Source organism: Abrus precatorius, unplaced genomic scaffold, assembly GCF_003935025.1.
Source record: "Abrus precatorius isolate BTA unplaced genomic scaffold, Abrus_2018 Scaffold11, whole genome shotgun sequence".
In the NCBI taxonomy this organism is placed as follows: domain Eukaryota; kingdom Viridiplantae; phylum Streptophyta; class Magnoliopsida; order Fabales; family Fabaceae; genus Abrus; species Abrus precatorius.
Window position 1 is genome coordinate 24504472 of NW_020874303.1, and position 14867 is coordinate 24519338.

Below are 14867 nucleotides of genomic sequence, written 5' to 3' on the forward strand. Positions count from 1 at the left end.
GTTTTCAATTTTTAGAGATGCATCAATTAGCACTAGAAGGGTAGAATTCAGAAGATTAGAGGAGCATGTAGGGTCAAATATAAAAAATTGGTTTGCAATTATCAAACAATTTTAATTTGACATTCATGTAACTCATCCTAGATTCTAGGGATTCAGCCTTGTTCTTTTTGTTTTTTTTATTTTTTATTTTGTTCACACTTCCTTATCTTTTATGAATGACCAAGGCACTTTTTAATTAAACAAAATGAATTATTCTTGGGTGGAGAATTTTCATGTTAAATTTCTTATTAAATGTAAATATCTTTAATCTGTCTGATTTTACGCCCTTTTTTCAGCCGGTTCATGAATCAGTACTTTTTGCTGATAGCTTGCCTGCAGTTATGGCCTCTCATTACTCCAGTAAATCCTGCCAGTACATGGGGTCCACTTATCTTTATTTTTGCTGTCTCTGCATCAAAAGAGGCATGGGATGATTATAATAGATATCTTTCTGACAAGAAGGCAAATGAGAAGGAAGTCTGGGTTGTCAAGAAGGGCATCAAGAAACTTGTACGAAGCATATTTAATTTTCTTAAATATATTTTCATTCTGTGTTTCTTTGGAGTTGAGAACAGAACAACCAAACAGTAAAAGATGTAAGAAAAGATTTGGCTTGCAGTTTCCAGCCATTGATCATCATTTCAATAACTATACATCATTTTGAATTTTCTCATCGCAAAGGAATATCTGTTGATTTTTCCAAGATATCGTTACTCTTTCATTTCAGTAGATGATTTTGACTTTAATCAAAACCCTATGCATAAGGTATGAGGTTTCTGTTTGGGTTTTTGAATTATTAGAATGCTATTTTTAGGTATACATTTGTGTCTGAGTTAGCAGTTTAATTATGTACATCTGCAAGGAGTATACTCATCAAATAATATGCATTCTTCCCAAACTTTATGTTCTCCCTGTTATTTCTTTAGACTGTTAAATTTCTTTTTCCCTTTTGCCATCCCCATTTTTTGGTTCAAAAGGTCAGAGACTAGTGCATGTGTGATTGGTCCATTCTTGTGATGATTAATTGCATGTTAACTTTTTCCTTCATATATCATGCATATTCTGCAAAATAGAATTTAACTTTTATCTTATAAGAAATATTTTAAGAAATACTGGACTATAAAATGGTTAGTGGTGTAACCTATATATGGGATGCTTGCCATTCTTTTCTTCATTCTAATGAATGAGGCCATGGGAAACAATGAGTGACTGTATCCCACACCCAGATTTTAGTGAGTGTATGTACTCATTAGCAATATACAGTTATATACCATATTTATTGTTCACTATCCTGCCAAAATCTTTATGTGACCATGACCATGAGTGTACAGATTAATCTACGAGAGTAATATTTCTTAGACCTGCCTGAAGTATTAATTTGTAAGATATTGTGATTCTAGTTTTGTGGTCAAACACCTGTTTGTGCCATTTAAATAATTTAAGGGTATGTTTATTTAAGCCTATTCAGGAAAAAACTAATCTTTCACTAGATTAGTTTTTTTCGGTTTAAAAGAAAAAAACATAAAAAGCTGTTAGTTCTTTCCTTTAAGCTAAAAATGGTAGCTTCTGAAAATAAAACCTCTGAAAAAAGCAACATCATAAAACACTTTTTTTTCTTTGAAAGATGAAACAAAAAGGCCTATGAACTTCTTATTAGCTTACATGCAATTTGGTCTGATTCTGTGTTGGCAGTTAGAGTTACGTAAGCTTTACCATAAAATCTCTAAAAAAGCTACATCATAAAGTATTTTTTTTTTTTTCTTTGCAAAATGAAATAAAACGGCCTATAGACTTCAAACTTTACTTAGCTTACATGAAACTTGGTCTGATTCTGTGTTGTTAGTAGTAAGAGTTACATAAGCTTTATCATTTAAAATTATATATATATATATATATATATATATATCTGTGAACCTAATTTTTTTTTTCCTGGGTGGGGTTTGTTACAATGATGTAGATCCAAGCCCAGGATATTCATGTAGGTAATATATTGTGGCTACGTGAAAATGATGAAGTGCCTTGTGACCTTGTTTTGATTGGGACCTCCGATCCTCAAGGAGTTTGCTACATAGAGGTAATTATGTCATGAAACATGCTAAAACTGGTCATCTCTTTCTCTGTGGCGTTGCAGGGAAATGGAAACATAGTTCCACTATTTTTTATTATATTTTTGTGTTCTCTCTCTGGCCCCCGGGGGGGTGGGGTTGAGGGCATAATTCATTATTTGTCTGCTTGGATGTAGGGATGAAAATTGAAATAGAGACGAAAAGAATAAAGAGAAAAAAAAAAAGGAGGATAGTAGAAATAAGATAGTTGTTTTGATGGATAGAAATAGGATGAATTTTTTTTTCTTTCTACTTGTTTAGGTAAGTGAAAAAAAAGAAATAAATAGTTTGTATTAAAAAATATGTATAATAATCATAAAAAATAATTTAATAATAAATATTTTTATATATTATTTGTAATAAAAAATATTTTTTTATATTATACAAAAACATTTAAAAAACAATAATAAACCCTATTAGCCTCCCCTCTCCCTCCCATTTTACTATGCAGTTTTCATGGCATGGCAGGGCTGAATTTTTTTGTGGGTCCCACGATTATTTTTTTCCTTTCCTTGCTAAATCATTGCATCCAAACAAAATCATATATACATTTGTAAGCGCCTTATCATATGACATGTTATTCAGACAGCTGCGCTGGATGGTGAAACTGATCTGAAGACACGGGTCATACCTTCTGCTTGCATGGGAATCGATGTTGAACTATTGCACAAAATTAAGGCAAGATTTTATCTGAAGTAGATAATTCATAGAATTGCTAGAAGTTCAGTGTCAAAAGTTCTTATATTGGACAACCACTTACACGGATTCTTTCTGTTTCTGTGTGTGTATCCAGGGTGTAATTGAATGTCCCAGTCCAGATAAAGACATCAGGAGATTTGATGCAAACATGCGGTTGTTCCCCCCATTTATAGATAATGATATATGCCCTTTAACCATTAAAAATACTATTCTTCAGTCATGTTACTTGAGAAACACTGAGTGGGCATGTGGAGTAGCTGTGTATACAGGCAAGCCCATGTATATGATGTAATAAGCTCTTGGCACTGCATATATGCTTTAAGCAACAATTTAAATTTTGTATCTGCCACGTGTTGCATTTCTCCAGGTAATGAAACCAAATTGGGCATGAGTAGAGGTATCCCAGAACCAAAGCTCACTGCTATGGATGCCATGATTGACAAGTTGACTGGTGCCATATTTATATTCCAGATTGTTGTTGTTTTAGTTCTTGGTGTAGCGGGTAATGTTTGGAAGGATACAGAAGCTAAGAAGGTATGTCACAATATCTGAACTTGTTCTTATGCACTTATAAATTGTATCAAATCTTATGCCTGTTATATGTTATCTATTCTTTATTATTTGTGTATTGTCCTTTCATTTACTTGTGCTGCCATGGAAGGTGGTTGCACTCTTTGCAATTTTAATTTTGTTTCTAACAAGAGTATGTTGACTTGGCTTGTTACTTCCTTTGTGTTTCGTGCAGACTACTTACTCAAGCATAAATTGTACTCTTTAATAAGGCAGCCTTTGACTTGTTTTAGGGGATATATTTCTCATAATATTTTACTCCTTTTTTCAATGATTGCTTGGGTGTGCTGGTTTTTTCATACAGTGAGCACTAAATTTGTAATTTCTTTTGTGTCATCTTGCTATTATATCCTTCAAGTGTTTTTTTTTTCCAATCAATCTTCTGTTTAGACTTTTGCCATGTTTTGATACCTTATCTTTTATGATTCTCTTGAAGTTTCCGTATTTTCAAATGTTACCTTCAAGATGCTTGTAGGTGGATCCTCATGTTTGTTTATTTGTTTGTTTTTCAAAGCAATGGTATGTTCTTTACCCTCATGAAGGCCCTTGGTATGAACTGTTGATCATACCTTTGCGATTCGAGCTTCTTTGTTCCATCATGATACCCATTTCAATTAAGGTGAGCTGGTGGTAAAGGTTTTGCATTATAGTACATTATATGATACAGCATGCTTGTCACTTAAAAATAACCATAGTATAGAAAGTAGAGTGGTATTCCTTTCATTAAAAAACTTGGATGACCTTAGGAACTAATGAAAAGATATCATTATAACTTAAATTCTCATAAAAAGTTATGATTTCCAACTGATAATTATAGTACTAATGCCTGTTATTTTTTAATTTTGGAATATTTCAAGATTTTGTAAATATGTCGAGGGTGACCATTTCTAAAGCTGATGCAGCCAGCTGTTCCTTCTGTGGCAGGTATCTTTGGATTTGGTGAAGAGCTTGTATGCAAAATTTATTGACTGGGACCATCAGATGATTGACCTAGAGACTAGTATTTCATCCCATGCAACTAAGTAAGTAGTTGAAGGATCCTGATTTCTAACTACTTTGAGGAGCTTGTACAGCAGCACATTTTTTATTAATGATGTTTGTTGTATTTGACAGTACTGCGATAAGTGAGGACCTGGGACAAGTTGAGTATATTTTGACTGACAAAACAGGCACCCTGACTGAGAATAAGATGATATTTAGAAGATGTTGTATTAGCGGCAATTTCTATGGAAATGAGAATGGAGATGCATTGAAAGGTCTGGTTGGTTGGTGGAACATTTTCTTGTTGCCTTGTTATCATGTAATAGCGGTATTAGTATTTTTTCCTTAACTGGAAAGTGTACTGGAATTTACAACCTTGCATCTGGATACCAATTTCTGGGTTGATATATTGGAGATTTCCCAAATAAATGAGTTCACTTCTGTTATTGAGAGTGTATTATATGTTAGGCATGGCTAATACCATTGATCTTCTGAACTTAATGATCTGAGAAATCTAAACTGAACTGTGATTTTGCCATCTATGGGAGAAGATGGGCTATATATTTTGGTTCGTGAAAAACACCATAGGGTGAAGTTACATTCTAAATAAATTGAAATTAAAAAAAATGTTTGAACTTATGCATACTCTCAAGTAACTGCAAAAGCAGTTGACACTTATTTGGTTTTTAGCATAACATAATTGTGCTTAATGGATTTTCTCAAAAACCTTGATCACGGCAGCCTATTCTTATCTTTAAGGTATTCAAAAAGACTCCAGCATTAACAGCTCCAATGGTTTCCTTAATTCACTTAGTTTTAGAAGTCTTTGTTTTCTTATTTATCACATGTATGATTATGTTTTTAAATAGAAGATTGAGTTTCTCAACTAATAGGCATTAATATCATTTGACATGAAAATATGAATCTTTTCTTTTTCATTGAAAGACATCTCCGGTGCATAATGTGAATGCACTGGAGAAAGTCTAAAATTTAAAGATTGTCTGAATTAGTACTTCAAGAACTGGAAATGATTCATGCATATTTTGGAACAAAAGGGAATTAACTTTTATTTCTTCTTTTCTCCCTTTAGTGCTTATCCATACACTCGTTGACTTTTTGGTTTAACTACTGACTGTTTTGTGAAGATATATTCCCTTCTTTATTTGTTGTTGATTGCAAGTTTAACCTCCTGTGATGTGCAGATGTAGAGCTTCTCAATGCTGTTTCCAGTGGTTCTTCTGATGTTGTACGATTTCTTACAGTTATGGCAATCTGTAATACTGTCATTCCTACACGCAGGTGATTCTGCCTTTATCCTTGCTAGGACATGGATATGATGAAACTTGTTTCTTAGTCTGAATATTTTCATTGCAAAAGTTATTAATTTTGTATTTGTGTTCTTGTACTGTCATACTTAGCAAAACTGGAGATATCTTGTATAAGGCACAGTCTCAGGATGAGGATGCTCTTGTTCATGCTGCTGCTCGGTTGCACATGATTTTCTTTAATAAGAATGGAAATATTCTGGGTACTTTGCTTGCCATACTTTTGAAAGCATGACTGATTAGTTGTCCTACTTGGGTTCATATAATCATTTTCTTTAATATTTCAGAAGTCAAGTTCAACTCTTCAATGCTTCAGTATGAAGTTCTGGAAACCTTAGAGTTCACCTCTGATAGGAAAAGAATGTCAGTAGTATTAAAAGATTGCCAAAATGGAAAGATCCTTCTCCTGTCAAAGGGAGCAGATGAGGCTATTCTTCCATATGCTCGTGCTGGTGAGATTATTTATGTTTCCTGTTTATTTTTACTTTTAGGACATTCTTATATTATTTATGTAGGTATTTTAATTTAATTCGATTTTTTCATGTCATGACTGCTTGTACATTATCTTCCTAATTCCTCGTACTTTCTTTTCTTCATATGAATGTGACCTGCTGGTGGCTTAGAGCCAAGAGAGGAGTATAGTGATTTCAGATGAGAGGGGAGGGAGCTATCAAGATTGAATACTTATGCACTATTGTGGGAGCAATTTTTTTGTTATAATCCTTGCCAAATATTGGTGCTCAAATGTTTTGTCAGTTGTTTTAATTTCCCCCTTTTTTTTTTAATATATTACGTGGAGTTGACCTTTGTGCTACTGTGACAAGTCTTTATTGTCTTGTACTTTTACTCCAACTTATTTTACATGGACTGGAACTAACCTTTCAAATATGATACAACCAGAATTGATCATATGATTTAGATGAATTAGATGGTTTTTAACTGGAACGGACTTAACTGGTCATAGGGCCTGGTTTCGGCCACAAATTGTATTTTTACAAGGTTCAGTTCCACGCTAAAAGGCTGACAAAAAATCTACATTAAAGAAAGCCCAAAACTGTGTCTGTGTCTAGACTTCCAACTGCAACCAAATTGAACAACACACACACTTATACATGCATGTATGTTTGTACAACAACACATACAGGTCCTTTGTAATAATTTTTCCCAATATACATATAGTCTCTATGATTACATATTACTTATATTTTAAATGATATATGTAATGCAAAAATTATTACCAATGGAAGTTGCAAAAGGCAATCAATGAATCAAATGCTACGCAATTATTATTAAGGTTGGATTATGTTGTTGGGTTTTGTCAGAAAACATTGCTTTAATCAGTTGAGATTTTCTCCAAAGTGATTTGGTTAGTTTGGTTGGTAAAACTCAGTTGTTGGGTTTTGTCAGAAAGCATTGCTTTAATCAGTTGAGATTTTCTCTGAAGTGATTTGGTTAGTTTGGTTGGTAAACATGCCAAAACTGAGTTTTACCAACCCAAGGGTTCTCCAGACTTTGAATACACTGGTGTGCATTTGTTGAATGGTTGTTTAGTTGTATGATTGACACCATTGCTTCCTGCAGGGCAGCAGACCCGCCATTTCATTGAAGCTGTGGAGCAATATGCTCACTTGGGATTACGTACGCTATGTTTTGCTTGGCGTGAGTTAAAGAGAGATGAATATCAAGAATGGTCTTTGATGTTTAAAGAGGCCAGTAGCACTTTGGTTGATAGGGAGGTAAAGGACATGCTTGTTACTGATTTTGTATACTTTAACTCAAAAACTGTCTTTCTCAGTTTAATATCTTTCACAGTGGAGAGTAGCTGAGGTCTGTCAAAGAGTAGAACACGACTTGGAAATTCTTGGTGTAACAGCAATAGAGGATCGTTTACAGGTGAATATTAGCTGTCCTAGCAGATAGCAATCTAATTTACTGATAGTATTTTTAAATCCTTATAATTTTACTGAATCTCTGTCTATATTATATTGTTAAAGGAGAAAAAAATAAATAAAGAAAGAATTTCCCATGTGAGTTAATATGATGACTATTATCATATTTTTTATTTGATACTTTTTCAGGATGGAGTTCCAGAAACAATAGAAACACTGAGAAAAGCTGGAATAAATTTTTGGATGCTAACTGGAGACAAGCAGCATACTGCAATACAAATTGCTCTGTCATGTAATTTTATTTCCCCAGGTGATTAAGATTTGAGATCGTGCAAAATATCATAGTTTTCATCTATGTGTTGTCTAAATAGTACACTTTTTGAATGTGTTTGTCCAAAAACTCAAGTAGCATTAGAGTCTCATTATGTCCAAACTATTATCACGAAAAGCATACATTTATAAGTTATACCATTCACTAGCTATGTAACAACACTTTCATAATTGGGATGTTGACATAAAAGTTCAAAATCAGGAAATAACTAATTCCTTATTCGAATTTGATAATATCTGAAGTCTTATTCAGGATGCTTCAAAAAGTTAAGCTTCAGGTTCACAGCTTGGGCTACCAACATAAATAATGCTACTTTTTAAACTTAACTATCTGTTGTACATATAATCCTGTTTTTCGAAGAAATTGGTATGTTTGTGTTCACAAAATGCTTTAAATTTTATTGTTTGATTAGTGTTATGCACCCGTCTTTGGAAGGTTTTTAATTTATGATTGTAATGCTGGAGAACCTTTATTCTTATATTTCCCTCCCCCTAAAACTATTAGAACTGAAGGAACAGCTTCTATTAATTGATGGCCGTATAAATAATTTTTTTCCAGTTGATGACAATACTTCAATAATTGGAATGTCATAAAAGCTCAAAATCAGGAAATATCTAAAATATCTTCCCCAAGTTTGAAAACATCTCGAGTCCTATTGAGAATGCTTCAAAAAGTGAAGCTTCTGGTTCTCAGCTTTGGCTTCCAACGTATACAATAACACTCTTTCAACTTTAATTTAACTATTTGTTGTGCATGTTCCATTTTTTAAAGAGCTAGGATATGTGTGTATTCACAAATTGCTTTATATTTTATTGTTTGAGTAGTGTTATGCATCCTTCTTTTCTAAGGTTTTTAATTTATGGTGGTTATACTGAGAAGCCTTTGTTCTTACAATTGCCTCCTCCCCAAAACTAATAGAACCAAAGGGACAGCTTCTATCAATTGATGGAAAATCAGGAGATGAGGTTTGTAGAAGTTTAGAGAGAGTGCTCCGTACTATGCGGATAACTACCTCAGAACCCAAGGTACTGCTGAGCTGAGTTTCTGTTTCATCTTAGAATCTTGTAATTTGTTTTTCTTCTTTGTTCTGTATTTTGTGGTTACTATTTTGGAGGATATCTTATTATCTTCTCTAGTGCTTTTTTTTCTTTCTCTTCTCTAATAAATTCTATTCATATATTAAAAATATAATAAAATAAAATTAGGCCTCTTGTATAGACACATTGACTGTTTTGACTTTTGACTAGGACATTCTTTTTAGTAAACATGTATTGAGATCAAGATAAAAAGTTTCGCGTTTCATCTGCTCATTCTTCTTCTTGCTCAAACAGGATGTGGCTTTTGTTATTGATGGGTGGGCACTTGAGATCGCACTTAATCATTACCGTAAAGCTTTCACTGAGCTGGCAGTTTTGTCAAGGACTGCTATATGTTGTCGTGTGACACCATCACAAAAAGCACAGGTGCTTTTTTGGCAGTTTTATCCATTTATAGGAATATGTTGCCTTGTGTTGTTTTATACTGTTATGCTTCATATTCTGTTTTTTTGTTTTTTAACCACTTGTTTGTCCTTGTTATATATTAGGCTTGTGTTACTTGGTTCCTTTTAATTAACTTATTGCAATAGGAAGGGGATGATAAGACCAATGTCTTACGTTTTTCTCTAATGGGAACATGATACTGCTGTTTGTATTGTTTCTGTTTTAATTTATCAGAAAATAATGACATTGGTTTGTCGTGTGGACTACTACTTGTTGCAGCTTGTACAGATCTTAAAATCATGTGATTATAGAACATTGGCCATTGGTGATGGTGGAAATGATGTAAGGATGATACAACAAGCTGATATTGGTGTGGGCATCAGTGGCAGAGAAGGATTGCAGGCAGCAAGAGCGGCTGATTATAGCATTGGAAGTAAGCCCTTTTGTACCTTTTGCAGGTGCAATCATGATGTGCATGAGTTCTTAAACAGTGTTTGCCAGATACCTTCCTTTTCTCCCATTTGAAATTGTCAGATATTTAACACATGGTTCAATTCTGATGCTGCTCTGTATCTGAAACTTTATCAATAACTTTTCCCTTTTATTTTTAACAACCATGATTTGATCCAGCATTCTCTTGAAAGTCAAGAGCCGTTTGGTTTGAGAAAATATTTTCTGTTTTCACTTTTAATTACAAAAATGTCATCTTATTTACATTTTGTTTGTATAGGAAATAATGAAAATGATAAAACGTTTTCACTGTTTCCCTTATACAAATACTTGAAAACAGAAAAAAAAAGAAAAAGAAAAAAGAAGATAACATTTTTGTAATGAAAAGAGAAAATCGAAATAATTTTCTCAAATCAAGTAGTCCTTAATTTTTTTTAGTGGTTGGAATTACAGGAGGCAGATTGGTGATTTTCATTCATTTAGTAGTTGCATATGACTACCAGATTTCATCTCTGACGTTATGATTGTTCTGTTAATTTGCAGAGTTTAGATTCCTGAAGAGATTAATTCTGGTCCATGGCCGCTACTCATATAACCGCACAGCATTTCTTTCACAGTATTCATTCTATAAATCCTTGCTGATTTGCTTCATTCAAATCTTGTAAGTTTCTACTAATAATGGCTTTTCTCTTCTTTTTTTTTTTTTTTCCTGATTAAGTAGCATATTACTTTGTAAACAGATGCCCCCTGCAAATAGGCTTCGGCCTTGGGGGTGCATTTTACAATGAATTACACAAAAACATCCTGGTAGCTCAGAAAAAGAAGAGAAGGAAAACTTTGTATTCTTTTCCCTTTCTCTTTATTCTTTTGTGTTTATTGTTAATGATTATGAGTGCTATTATGCAAGTAGCACCATCCAATTTATAATTACTGATGATTGCATTTTCAGTTTTTCATTTATTTCAGGAGTCTCTGGAACTAGCCTCTTCAATTCTGTTAGCTTGATGGCATATAATGTTTTCTACACTAGTGTTCCTGTCCTAGTCAGTGTGCTTGACAAAGATCTTGGTGAGGAAACTGTGATGCAGCATCCTCAAATTTTATTTTACTGCCAAGCAGGAAGGTTTGTAATTATGCTACTATTTGCCTTCTTGTTGATATGTCAAGTCTTCTCGTTTTTGCATAATTTCTAGTTTGGTGCAAGTGAACAATTTTTTTGGCACCCTGATAGCAACTTTTTATGGCAGAACAATCAAAATTTATCACATCTGAATAAACTTTCAATAAACCGAAAGCAGAAAAATTTGTTTAACTTGCGCTGGATAGACACTTTTCATTGGTAAGCGTTAAATTGACTATAAATATTGGAACAGGCTTCTAAATCCCAGTACATTTGCTGGATGGTTTGGGCGGTCTCTCTTCCATGTAAGTGTTTTTGTGAGCATAGTTTTGGTATTTATTTTAACCTATTATTTATAAATTACTGAGATGATTAGTCCATAGGATTCTTATCATCATGAGTCATGACTGATGTGTTGTTCTTGAAAATAGAAAAACATCTTTAAGTTATTTGCTCTAAATCAATTATATAGTTTTTAATGCCTGTTCATTTCTCATCAGTTTGGTTGTGATTTGCAGGCAATAGTTGTATTTGTAATAAGCATACATGCCTATGCTTATGATAAAAGTGAAATGGAGGAGGTTTCAATGGTTGCTCTTTCCGGCTGTATTTGGTTGCAGGCTTTTGTCGTAACAATGGAGACCAAGTAAGCTTTAATATTACTTGTTACTGATGCAATTGCTTATCGTTTATCATAATTCTAAATCACTTTGCTTCTTTGAGTGCTTTGCTGTTGGTAATGAATGGAAAAAACTAGCTAGTGTATATATTTTCTATTGTTATTTTTTATTGGGAGGAAAGGGGGGTTTTTACTAGGTTGTAAATGTTAGTTCATTGGCGTGGAAGTTGGGAATAGAATCATTTAAGTTTAAAAGCACTTGCTTCAACCTGCTGGGTAACTGATCATGATTGATGCGTGCAGTTCCTTTACTATATTGCAACATTTTGCTATATGGGGTAATTTGGCTGCCTTTTATGCCATCAACTGGATCTTCAGTGCTCTTCCTTCATCAGGGATGTATACAATTATGTTTCGGTTGTGTCAAGAACCATCATATTGGATAGCAATTTTTGTAAGTAGCTTCCCTGAAAACTTGTCCCAAAATTTTGTGCTTATTCATATACATCGAGTCGAATAAATCAGCATTATATGGCCCTTGCCAGGAGTCGAATTCATTCACATTTTCTCTTCGCTAAACATTTTATGCATTACATTGATTATGCTTTGATGGGAACTATAATTTCATACAGCTCATGGTTGCAACCGGAATGGGTCCCATTCTAGCCATCAAATATTTTCGATATACATACAGACCGAGCAAAATCAATACACTTCAGCAAGCTGAACGTCTGGGTGGGCCAATTTTGTCACTTGGCACCATTGAGCCTCAGCCCAGATCTATAGAGAAAGACGTTTCTTCATTGTCAATAACACAACCCAAAAACAGAAATCCTGTGTATGAACCTTTGTTATCAGATTCTCCAAATGCCACGAGAAGATCTTTTGGAGCAGGAGCACCATTTGATTTTTTTCAGTCTCAGTCAAGATTATCTCTGTCTAGCTACACAAGAAATTGCAAGGATAACTGAGATTTCGGGTAGCTGAAAGAGCTCTAGATGCCGCAGCTTAGTTGTATATCCCGTTTGATCGAAACTAACGAAGCACATCATTCTTAGTCTAATATTATTTTTTGTAAATTGGGCTCCTCTGAAATGACATTTGATATAAAGTTTAGGGTCTTACTAATTAGTATCCTAAAAGTACTGGTTAGAGAATTAATAAATATTTGTTTTATTAAAAGTCACAGTGGAGATACATTAGAAATTTTAGTGAAAATGTATTAATAACATTTTTCTAATAAAATATTTTATTTTTGATTTTTTAACCAGTATCTTTGGAGCACTAATTACTATTTGGGTAAAGTTTTAATAAGAAAACGAAGCTTCACAAATCTGTAGTTTATAATCTGGTTGGCTCGATCATATTTGTTTTTACTTCTGTTTTCCACGTCCCAAACGGGAGACATCTTTTTTCCCTTTGCAAATACCTAAGCTTACTATTATGATGTCCAACTGTGGTTATATTGCCTCTATTGAACAATGAAGGTAATCCAACTTATGGCCTCTCAATAAATTAAGCGGCCCAAGGAATGCATAGTTTGTTGTCAGTTTTCTTCTGTGGAAGCATCTGGAACATGATAATTCGTGCAGATATGTCAACATACTAATCTGCACACGGCATATGCATACAAATTCGGTGACTATTTTAATGCTTCCCATGGGGGAGAACTTATTCCGCTTGGCTATGACCCCCACCAACCGTTGTCAGCACTCAACTGCAAATTGCGTGGCAATGTAGCGTTGATTGACATAAATCAAATTGCATGCTATTGCGATAATTGAGAATCTGTCTGTAACAAGGTAACATTTGGCATGCAGAAATAGATCTGCATGAAATTGCCCTATCACAAAAAATGTACACATTCACAAGGTACCGACAGTTATCTACTCAGTCACGGGTGAAGAAAATCACAGACATAACAGAAGTGGCTAATTATCGTATAAATGCTCGTCTAAATTCTTGTATAAGCAAATATCAAACTGACAAGGGTAATGGCAGACAATGGACCTCATAACTTATAATGGGTCGTTTTAGTATGGGTTGCTTCCCTATACCACTTCATATAGTGTGAGTTTATGCCATCACTACCTAACCCAAGTTCACAAACCAGCAAATCCCACCAAAAGGGTTATTCCAAACACAACCTTATGGGTCATTTCCCCACCGCCCTAATTGTCTAGCTGTCTTTCGGACAAATTTGCATGATTGCATCTTAAGACACTATCAACAATTGTACGTTATCCAAGTTTGCTCTTTGAATTAATGTGCTTTTAAGGAGGGATAGCGAGTTAACGACACGTACCTGTATTAATAGCCTTATGCTATATATTTTGTATCAACATTACTCTTGAAATTGAAATTCATAAGCGGAGTTGTAGGTCCCTATTGACCTAGATTAGTGACATCAGTCGACACATCTATTTTAGTGGTCTAATTTCAGTAACAAAAGGGTTTTATTTTTATATATATACTTTAAGCTGTTAACCTTTCAGTATATACCATTATCTCTTAGTCGACATCTTTTTCTTTATTTTACTATGACAATAACACAAATTAAATTTCCTTAAATATCTGCACCAATTTTCCAACCAGGGGACCACCATGGTTGGTCAATGTAGAGTTTTCTGGCGTCAACAACTAATCCCAGATCACCCCCTAAAACAGACATGAAGAGTAACGAACAAAAATTATTTTTGTTTCAACATATTTACATTTTTCTAGTCTTTTACAGTTTATATGTGAATTAAACTTGAAATGACCTATATTTTGATGCGGAACTTGCATTGGTTTTGTCAATCTCTCTTACACAACTAATCTTGATTTTCAGCATTTTCAGATGCCTCTTCGAAAATATAGTTTGGAGTCGTATAACTAATACCCAACTTTTGCACGCTAACAATTGTTTTTAGGAAAATGTTTCAAAACCCAAATTCGGGACAATAAACTACAAAGGTTGTCTCTTTAGTTTTAAAATATTTATATAAAAAAAGATGGAGACATTGCATATAATATAGTACATAAAATGATAATTTTGTGATATTCAAAAAATGAAACTATTATCTTTAACATTAAATACTCACATTAGTCATTAAAAAAAATGGAAATGGATTTGAACAATCATTAAAGCACAATTTATATCTTCCAAACAAATGAGAGAACAAATGCGGCTTAGGTAGCTAATAATGTATCATACGCAAGGTCGTCGCTTCCGTTTCATGACCTCGTCGAATCATCAAATATTGTCTAGCATACATT

At 33.7% G+C, this 14867-nt stretch overlaps 1 protein-coding gene across 9 annotated transcripts in view; it reads left to right on the forward strand.

Annotated features, from left to right (window-relative positions):
* Positions 1-14867, forward strand: part of LOC113855035 (phospholipid-transporting ATPase 2) — a 31526-nt gene that overhangs the window by 1551 nt on the left and 15108 nt on the right. For 5 of the 9 annotated variants that reach the window (XM_027486474.1, XM_027486475.1, XM_027486478.1 and 2 more), the window contains 23 exons: positions 336-549; positions 1997-2113; positions 2730-2822; positions 2938-3112; positions 3211-3377; positions 3928-4032; positions 4338-4435; positions 4527-4669; positions 5597-5693; positions 5813-5922; positions 6007-6171; positions 7301-7455; positions 7532-7612; positions 7798-7918; positions 8858-8964; positions 9271-9402; positions 9700-9853; positions 10414-10531; positions 10820-10993; positions 11244-11295; positions 11509-11636; positions 11913-12063; positions 12242-13048. In XM_027486474.1, the coding sequence (XP_027342275.1) occupies positions 336-549; positions 1997-2113; positions 2730-2822; positions 2938-3112; positions 3211-3377; positions 3928-4032; positions 4338-4435; positions 4527-4669; positions 5597-5693; positions 5813-5922; positions 6007-6171; positions 7301-7455; positions 7532-7612; positions 7798-7918; positions 8858-8964; positions 9271-9402; positions 9700-9853; positions 10414-10531; positions 10820-10993; positions 11244-11295; positions 11509-11636; positions 11913-12063; positions 12242-12580 (3196 nt within the window). In that variant the 3' untranslated portion in view covers positions 12581-13048. Of the gene's footprint in view, positions 1-335; positions 805-1996; positions 2114-2729; positions 2823-2937; positions 3113-3210; positions 3378-3927; positions 4033-4337; positions 4436-4526; positions 4670-5596; positions 5694-5812; positions 5923-6006; positions 6172-7300; positions 7456-7531; positions 7613-7797; positions 7919-8857; positions 8965-9270; positions 9403-9699; positions 9854-10413; positions 10532-10819; positions 10994-11243; positions 11296-11508; positions 11637-11912; positions 12064-12241; positions 13049-14867 lie in introns of those variants that run through there. The other 4 variants (XR_003502818.1, XM_027486479.1, XM_027486480.1 and 1 more) reach the window with 4 other exon arrangements.